This window comes from Lithobates pipiens, unplaced genomic scaffold, assembly GCF_037356315.1.
Source record: "Lithobates pipiens isolate NorthernLeopardFrog02 unplaced genomic scaffold, aLitPip1_a1.2 Scaffold_8, whole genome shotgun sequence".
NCBI classification, from domain to species: domain Eukaryota; kingdom Metazoa; phylum Chordata; class Amphibia; order Anura; family Ranidae; genus Lithobates; species Lithobates pipiens.
This window is the reverse complement of record NW_027507903.1, coordinates 624,941,924-624,951,444: the sequence shown is the minus strand read 5'-3', so window position 1 is coordinate 624,951,444 and position 9,521 is coordinate 624,941,924. Positions and strand designations below refer to the sequence as shown.

Genomic DNA, 9,521 nt, shown 5'->3' with positions numbered 1-9,521 from the left:
CCTTACTAGTTATCCCTCTTTCTTTCCAAGCGGCCCGAGGCTCCTGATTCACCCTATTTTTTGGGGTTTTCCCTGTCTCCCCTATATCTTCATCCCTCTCCCATTCTAACTGCGGGCAGGATTTATACCTAACCGGTGGCAAAATTAGTGTAAGTCCTCCAGGAAGCGAAGAACCGCAGAACGTCCCTCTTTCTTCCCAATCAAGCATGCCGGAAATCCCCATTGATAGGGGATATCCGCTGCAACCATCATTTCTGTAAGCGGTTTTAAACGTCTCCTTCTCCTTAAAGTCTCCACCGCTAAATCCGAATAAATCTGCAGTTCTGCGCCCCTGTAGGACACCCCTGGGCTTGTTCTAATCCTTCCCATCACCTGTATTTTTTCCTCAACATAGTGGAACCTCGCTATTACATCTCGCGGGACTTCTGACCTTATTCCTGAGGGTCGTGTTATTCTATGTATTCTATCTATTCTTAGTGGTTCTGAGATTGCCCTGTCTAACAATGGATTCAATATTTGTTGGGCTATTTCTCTAAGCGTTGAGTAAATATGGGACACAGGGAGACCCTTTATATGTAAATTCTTTCTCCTGCTCCGATATTCCTGATCTTCTAACTTATACATTAATGTTCTATTTCACTTTCGTAGCGCTGTGACCTGCCCTAGTATTTCCTCTATTTTCTGCTCGTGGGCCTCTACTCTATTTTCTATCTCCTCTACTCTCCCCAGTACTTGCTCGATATCTACCCTTATTGTGGCAATTTCTGCCTTTAGGGAGGTTTCCATTTTTGCAAACATCTCCATAAGCATCTCTTTTAAATGTGAAGTTTGTTCTAAGGGTGAAGTCCGACTGTGTCCTCCCAAAGATGACTCTCCTTCCTCCATGTCCACCCCCCCCCCCTTCCTGCACTCCTTCCTGCCTCCTTCCATCCCCCCTTATACCCATTCCATTTTTCTGAGTCTCGGTTAACTTTGCAGGGATGCTCTTCCCTGCTCTACTTTCTTCCCCCCTCTGCCTACTAGGTCCCGACCGCAAAAGGTTTCTCCGCTCTAGGACTCCCAATCTCCTTTTCTCTTATACTGGAGTTTGCGGCCATATATCTCTGAATTCCTACCGGGCCTGAGGCTGGGGTAATCGATTTATTAGTTTTGCTTGACTTCCCCCTCATGATGCCGGGGGGGGACTCTCTTCAACAAACAGAGCGTTAGTAGTTTAACAAGCCGGTTGATAGGCCGTCAAGCCCCATTGAAACCCACGTTTTCTCTAACCCCTCCAAGCGATTATTTTATGCACCACCCCGCCACCTATATCTTTAATCCCCACCAGCCTTACTTCAGGCTCATCTAACTCTTGGTTCCGGGTCTATTTCCTTGGGTTTACACTTAAATTGGTTAATAAACCTTTCTAAGGCACCGCCCTATTTTACCCAACTAAACACCGTCCACATTATCCACATATATATACAGGCGTGGACCATCAGCTAATAAAGCATAGCACCAGGATATGGTTAGGCAAAAGTCTGGGGAATCGCATTAATGGGCTTCTTCCTCCCACTAGCTCCAGCGGTAGATCAATAGTTCTGGTTATAACTGAGAACCATAGGAAATTTCACACTTATAAGTGCAGCATAATAGATAACCTCCAGCGTTACCAGTCCTCCAATTAGGCAGATTCCAATCTCCGTTATTCTCCTTCAGACCTCTATCATTTCATCTCAGAACAAGCACTAAACAATGTTCACAATAGACGCTTAGATCATTTCTCCCCCATTAGTCTGGGATACAGTTCTTTATCACTATCTTTGGCTGTTTACTTAGGGTGACACATAGGCACATAGGCAACAGTAGATCCTCAGTGATACAGTCCACTGGCTCTTACATCGTTCTTCAGCATCAGTTGCAAGTACCCCTTTTCTAGTATACCAATAAGGGATTACGATGTAGGACCCCTACATTCCTCGGATATAGAGACACTCTCCAGCTTCCTCGCTCCAGATCTTCTCCCCCCTTTCACTGGTACCGCACTACCCTCACAGAGCTACAACAAGCCGACAAGCTATATCAAGCCCTCTCAGGCTGTCAGGCTTACCACCTCCACGGCTCGGCGCTGCTGGGTCTATCCAGGTGTTCCACCGTCTTAATCCGTCTATATCCTCCACAAGCTAGTATCCTCCTTTCCGAGCAACAGAGCGGTGTGTTTGTGCGGGCAGGAGAGCGGGGGTCCGAGGAGTGGGGGTCGATCAGCTGGCATGTACGTGGGGTAAGACAGGGATGCCGCGCTTCATTCCAATGTGCCTCCGGCGCCTCAATCAGCTGGCCGGTCTGTGCATCTCCTTCGTCAGCGTGGTGCGCCGCATTCAGCGTGGGAGAGGGCGGAGGGAGAGCGAGGGAGAGCGAGGGGGCGCGGGAGTTCGGGCTCCAGGGCCGCGCCTCCTACGTCATGATGCTCGTCCCGTCCTCAATGTCATAATTTCACCCTACACCATCCAATACAACAGTTCAGGGGAATTTGTCAATGGAAATTTGGCATCACTGTTGTGCTAAACTAGAAGAAAAACTGATGAGTTTTCCTAGAGCCTGTTTAAAGTCATTATTCCTCAGACTGTATATAATGGGATTCATTAGTGGGGTAACTATAGTGTACAGTAAGGACATGAATTTAGCCATGTTCCATGACTGTCCTCTATTGGGTACTATGTAAACACCAAATAAAGTACCATAATAGATGGAAACAACAGTCAGGTGGGAACTACATGTTGAAAAAGTTCTCTTTCTCCCATTGATGGAAGGAATTTCAAAAACAGTGACTAAAATATAAATATACGATACAATGACAATACAGAATGGAATGACCACCACAACAGCAATTATCAATGTAAAAGCTATTTGAAGAATGCTAGTCCTAGAGCATGAAAGCTTTAGGATTGGTTCAAGATCACAGAAAAAGTTGTCAATCATATTGGGACCACAAAATTGTAATTGTGATACAGTTAAAACATTGATAAATATTACAGATATGCTTAAAATCCAACATGTGATAACCGTGACCCAGCAACATTTGTGGTTCATTATCAAAGTATAATGTAATGGTTTACAGATGGCCAAATATCTGTCATAGGACATCACAGTCAGAAGAAGACACTCCAACGTGGAAGCAACAGCAAAGAAATACAGCTGGGAGAAGCAACCAGAAAATGATATTCTTGCCTCTTTCATTAAAATATCATGGAGCATGTTAGGAAGAATGTCAGTTATTAGTAAGAGATCAGATGCAGACAGTTGGGAGAGGAAGAAGTACATGGGAGAATGGAGGGATTTGCTGTAGGACACCAGTATGATGATCAGAAGGTTTCCACAGACCGACACACAGTAAATCAAAAGGAAAATAAAGAAGATCCAATATTTTATTCGTTGAGGCATTTGAAATCCTAAGAGGTGGATCGTGGTAATTCTGGTCATATTTATCTCTTCCATATTAAAAAAATTCTCATATGAAGAACATTAAAATGTGAGGAAGGAGGGAAGGAGTGGTCATTTTTTATTTTATTTTTTTATTCCAGTCACAATTTTCACATCCACAACTTGGAAAGTGTTGCATGAAGTATCCTTGCCCATCCACTAGAAATAGCTTGATGCAAAAAGCCTCAGTTTAAACCAATACATGGAAATCCTTCTTATTTTTTCATTACTAAATAAGGTAATGAAGTAATAATGATATTCATAGCCAACCAAATTAGATTTACTGGAATCCAATTAATAAAGAAAGTCTCTAAGCTATGAAGTATTGCAGTTTGTACTTTGTTCCTCAGAAGCTAAAATACACTTCTATTGCATTAGTTTTACAATCCTCTTACTACTCTATACTATTCACCACATTTCTATTCTCTTTTTTAATCTTTTTTTATTTTTTTATTATTGTTGTGGAACTGATCACAGATAATACACAAGTACAAAAACACAAAGTTTTCATCAAGATTAGGTTATCCAAAATTTGTCAGTTCAGAGTCATGGTAAGTGGTAACATATATGATGAAGAAACATAATGGAAAAGACTGTAGTAGAACCAACATTAGAATGAGTACAAACAATCCATAAATGAAGGACATGAGGTATACAAGCTCATAAAATTGAAATCTAGTGGTTGAGGAAAAATAATAGAAAGGACAAGTAGAAAAATAAGAAAAGTAAATAGAGAGAGTAGAAGATGCAATGAGAGGTAGGTCGACCACTCCAAGCGGGCCCAGGGCTCAAACCGGAGCAATCATAGGAGGTAAAATATCAGGGCTCCAGGAGGGATTTATCAAAACCAATTGGAAGGAAATGATCCACCCATGGTTGCCAGATTTTAACACCAAATTTTTATTCTACCACAAATCTTATCCTATAAGGCCTTTGCAATAATAAGGAATGCTCCATAGCCATGTGACATGTGTTCACCAAATGTAGAATTGTCTGATTGTTAAGAGCATCATAGCTTTTATAGATAAGCAGAATAATTTATTTGATACTATGTGGAATCTCAAGTGTGTATTGGTATTTTCATGGGATTAATTTCCATTGTATATGGAAATTATTCAGAGATACATTTTTATTTCAGAAAAAAAAAAGATTTCTAAAAAATGTATTAGCATTAGCAGTAAATTCAATCTTTACAGTGCTGAAAGAAGAATGTATATTAGCATATAACTCATTTAACGTTTTTTTAAATATTTAAAAAATTACAAAATTGCATCGCCAGGTTTTCCCATAGATTATACACTACACTGCCATTTATCATTTATTGTGACCAGATTGTTGTATAAGGCTGCACATAAATAAATACATATACAAATATATATACACTGTATATATAAATAAAAATATAATAATAAATCTTTGATTTATCTCAGACGGATGTCAATGGTGACATGTCTGCTGACATCCGTTCTGCTCCACTCTGCTAAATCCAGACTGATGGAAACCTTATTTCCCATCCATCTGGCAGATCGGATCGGATGAAAATGAACAAGCGGATCCATTTTCATCTGATTCCCCATAGAGGATAGCGGGGCTCTGACAGGTCCGTCTCTGCACAGTGACCTGTCATCCGCCGGCTCAGCGGTGGTCAACGGATCGATCCCTGCTGAGCAAACGGAGTCCGTGAAAAAGGACATCAGTGTGTGAAAGAGCCCTTAGAAGGAAGATGTATACCTACCTATTCTCAGGGTCTTGTGGTCAGCTCTTCCCTCTCAGCTAGCGGTGACTTCAGGAGAGAGGAGGTGCAGCCGAAGCCCCATAGTAAGCTTGTGGGTGATGACACTGTCCAGGCATTTCAGCTGTGGTTAGTGATCTCTCCAATCCCCTGAAGCCAGCCATTGGGAAGATCACATAACTGGACTGGAGTGCCCTGAGAATAGGTAAGTATAAGTCTCTTGCTTCTACAGCATAGTTAGAATAGAAGGTAGAAGTGGAACAGATGTAAGAGTAGATAGTTATAGCCTGGAATTTAACTTACCCAATCCTAAGCTTTCCTGCTCTCCCATGCTCCAGTGGTGGACTGTCCCTTAAGGCTAGGTTCACACCGGAGCGATGCGGGAACGCCGCGAAAGAAAGGGAGCGAGTTAACCATATGGTAGAGAGTGTAAGATATCAGGAGGGGAACAAACCTGGGAAATGGTTAGCGAAAGTAGTGCGGGAGAGAAGAAATGCGTCCTTCATATCGAAAATAAAAAATGAAAAGAGGGAAATGAAGCATTCCACTCCCGAAATAGCAACGTTTTTCCATGGCTATTATAGTCAGTTATATAAGGTAGGACAGGGAGAGGGGAAAAGTAGAAACAAGGAAAATACTATCGAGTACCTAAAAGGAATAGATCTCCCTATAGTCCCAAAAGATGAGTTGGAGAGGTTAGAGGCTCCTGTAACTGTAGACGAGGTTGTGAGGGCAATAAGGGGAATGGCAATTGGGAAGAGCCCAGGCCCGGATGGGTATCCAATTCTGTATTATAAAAAGTTTGAAAAAATACTGGCGCCCAAATTATGCGAGTACATGAATGCAGTCGCAGAGGGGGAAGAACTGAGGGAAGAAGCACTGATGGCTTATATAACCTTGATATTAAAGGAGGGTAAGGACCCAACGACACCTGGGAGTTATAGACCAATCTCTCTTCTGAATACAGACTTGAAGATATTTTCAAAAGTGATAGCAGAAAGGCTGAAACCACTACTACCCCAGTGGGTCCATAACGATCAAATAGGGTTTGTTGTGGGCAGGGAGGGGAGGGATAATTGCCTTAAAACCCTAATGTTGATTCATGGGGTGGAAAGCAGTGGATCCCCGGTCGCCCTGTTATCTGTGGATGCTGAAAAAGCATTTGACAGGGTAGACTGGGGCTTCATGTTTGAGACCTTAAGATACCTGGGGTTAAAAGAAAAAATATTGCGATGGATAAAAGCATTCTATTCCCACCCGACAGCAAAAATTTAAATCAACGGTAACCTCTCCCCGGTAGTGAAGTTATATAATGGAACCAGACAGGGGTGCCCTCTGTCTCCAATGCTGTTTGTATTGGCTTTGGAACCCTTGTTGGTCTCTATTAGGAAAAATGGAGATATAAGGGGGGTAAGAATAGGCGGGGAGGAGTATAAGGTGTCTGCGTATGCAGATGACATATTATTTTATGTATCAGAACTTAGGGTGACTCTGCCAAATATAATTAAGGAGATCTACAGAAATGGGAAGCTGACAAATTTTAAGATCAATATGTCAAAAACTGAAATTCTGAACATAACAGTACCTAAAAAAGAGCAAGAGGAACTCCAGATGTCCTTCCCCTTTATCTGGTGTAGGGAAGAGTTGAGGTACCTGGGGGTAAGAATTACATCTACATTGTCATCTGCATACGCGACTAATTACACATATATACTAAATAAGGTTAAAGAATGTATAAAAAGTATGAGACATAAACCCCTGTCGTTAATAGGGAGAGTAAACTCGTTAAAAATGTTTATTTTACCAAAACTGACATATGTGTTCCAAATGATTCCAATAAAAGTACCGCAGGAGTTCTTCATGAAACTCAGAACTCTAATTTTAAAATATATATGGGGACGTAGGAACCCTAGGATTTCTTATACTACTCTAGAAAGGGGGAAAACAGAAGGGGGATTAGCAGCCCTGAATTTCAGGAGATATTACCAGGCAGCAGTAATCTCACGAGTGGTGGATTGGGTGTATGACAAAGGGGACAAAGGGTGGGTAAATATAGAGAAAACACAAAGTGGAGTTAATTTAGGAAAAATGATTTGGATACCACGGGATTATCGCAAATTAAGGAGCAGCACTAATCCACTAACCATTAATTTGTTTAAAATATGGGATAAAGTGGGAGAATTAAATCATTGGCAGTATAATTCACCTTTAATTTCTCTATTAGACACAAGTTTTTTTAAACCAGGGAAGGAGGAATTTGTTTATTTTACTAGATGGGCAAAAAAGGACGATATTTTGTTGAAAGAAGTGATGAATGGGGATAGACTTTGCACTTTAGGAGAAATAAGACAAAGATGGGGATGTAGGAATTTAGATAGTTGGAGATATGCACAAATCAAACATTTTGTTCAGACTCTGCCTCGACCACTCCACGGGGAAGGGGATTTAAGACCAATTGAGAGAATACTTTCATCCCCGAGTTGTAAGAAAAAAAGTATGTCCAAAATTTATAAAATTCTAGAGGAGGAAAAGGAACTAGGGGAACCACCATTCCTGAAAAAATGGGAAGAAGAGTTGGGAACTCTGGGGGATAAGGAACGTAGAAAGAAGATTTTAAGAATGGCAGGTACAATATCTAAGGACAATATGTCAGTGGAGATGTCATTTAAATTAATGGCAAGATGGTATATTGTCCCACAAAGAGCGCACAAGAGAAGAACAGATACATCAGCACTATGTTGGAGGGGCTGCGACGAGGTGGGAACCTTTGCACATATTTGGTGGGAATATGGAAAGATCGGTCCATACTGGGAGAAAATAATAGAAAATATCTTTCGGATAACAGGGGAACAGGTAAAGAAGGAACCGTGGACATGTCTGTTTCATGATACTGATAAAACATTAGGGGAATACAAAAACACATTGATTCCTCACTTATATAAGGAAATAGAATGGGAAAGTATATTTTGTAACAAACTTTTGAAATTTACTGAAATAAATAAAGAATATAATAGAAGAAAATGCTGAAAGGGAATGCATGTGATGTGAAAGCAGCACTGCCAACAGGCAAAAGGTGGCGATAAGCAGAAGGGAACTAAAGCAATAGGGCGCAAGGCTTGCCACAATTTTGTTGATGAGAGATAACGGCGTGCTATGTACTGATGCATTAAAAAAAAAAAAAAAAGAATATTAAGTCCCATCTGTACACAAAAAATCCAAATAGATGTTGTAAAAATTCAAGTGGGTGGTGACACTAAAACTAACCACCGTAATAGAAACAAAGGTGCAAAAAAAAAGAAATAAAATCCTATAGGTCCATGAAGAGTCCAAAGAGTGCAGTAGATACTGGAAAAACAAGTGATTTGTCTGAAAATAACCACCACCTTATGGAATGAGGCTTACCGGAAGCGATGGACCCAACTAGGCTTATGCCCACTGAGTCATTAAGGCTTAACCTTGTAATCACACCTGGGGATGTTATATCTCTGAACTTCCACACACATCAGACGTTTGGATTAGACTCTTCCATATGTGGATTGTAAAGGGATCCGAAATATAGTAGCCAAGTATACACTGTGAGTCTCTCCCAGGATACATGTACCAAAAAAGGAGGAAATGGAGCCACATAGTGTATTACCGTTATATAAAAAATGTTTATTCAATAAAAAATGGGTACTCATATGTGAGAAGACATAAAAGGCATGTACATTCAAATTCTGGCAACGCAGTGGCGTCAAACCTTACCCGACACATTTCGCCTTAATAAGGCATCATCTGGGGATCCTGGCAGGCGGCAGCGCTGCCCACTGATTTCAATCATTGTGTGTACACCACTCCTACAGCACTGCAAATTTGTGGCTTGCAGGACTTTTTTTTACCATCCTGCAAGCGCACCGTTCCAGTGTGAAAACACTCAGGATTTCACACTGGAGTGAGAGGAGAGGCTCTTTACAGGTGCTATGCAGGTAAAAGAAGCAGCCGGCAACTCCATAACATCAAGCCTATTTATTTTCAAGCCTTCACAGTGAGTATTGTCAGCAGCAGACAAGTTTTGGCGATAAGCCTTGTTTGCAGCACTCATGTATGTCCAATGTGAAAGCAACCTAAGATATGGAAGATCTTGCACTTCCCCAAAACCACCACCCCCAAAACTAATTAAAAAGAGAATGTACTTTTATTTTGCCAGCAGAAATAAAATGTTGTACATTCATTTACTAGCTTCACAAAAATGTCTACAGGATATATGGTGCTACATTTAGCAAAACAGATAGCAATTGGGTTTTAAGGGCCCTGCTCATAGGAGCTTACAATCTAAAATTTGTCTAAACCT

At 41.1% G+C, this 9,521-nt stretch overlaps 1 protein-coding gene across 1 annotated transcript; it reads right to left on the bottom strand.

Annotated features, from left to right (window-relative positions):
- Nucleotides 1-2,460: 2,460 nt before the first annotated feature.
- On the bottom strand, nucleotides 2,461-4,436 carry LOC143963945 (olfactory receptor 1468-like). The gene has a single exon (XM_077473674.1). It carries the CDS (start codon nucleotides 3,472-3,474, stop codon nucleotides 2,530-2,532), a length of 945 nt encoding a protein of 314 aa, XP_077329800.1. The 5' UTR covers nucleotides 3,475-4,436; the 3' UTR covers nucleotides 2,461-2,529.
- Between the last annotated feature and the right edge of the window lie 5,085 nt (nucleotides 4,437-9,521).

Excerpts from the sequence above, each read along its gene's own strand:
- LOC143963945 (XM_077473674.1), bottom strand. The coding sequence starts at position 3,474 with ATGGAAGAGATAAATATGACCAGAATTACCACGATCCACCTCTTAGGA.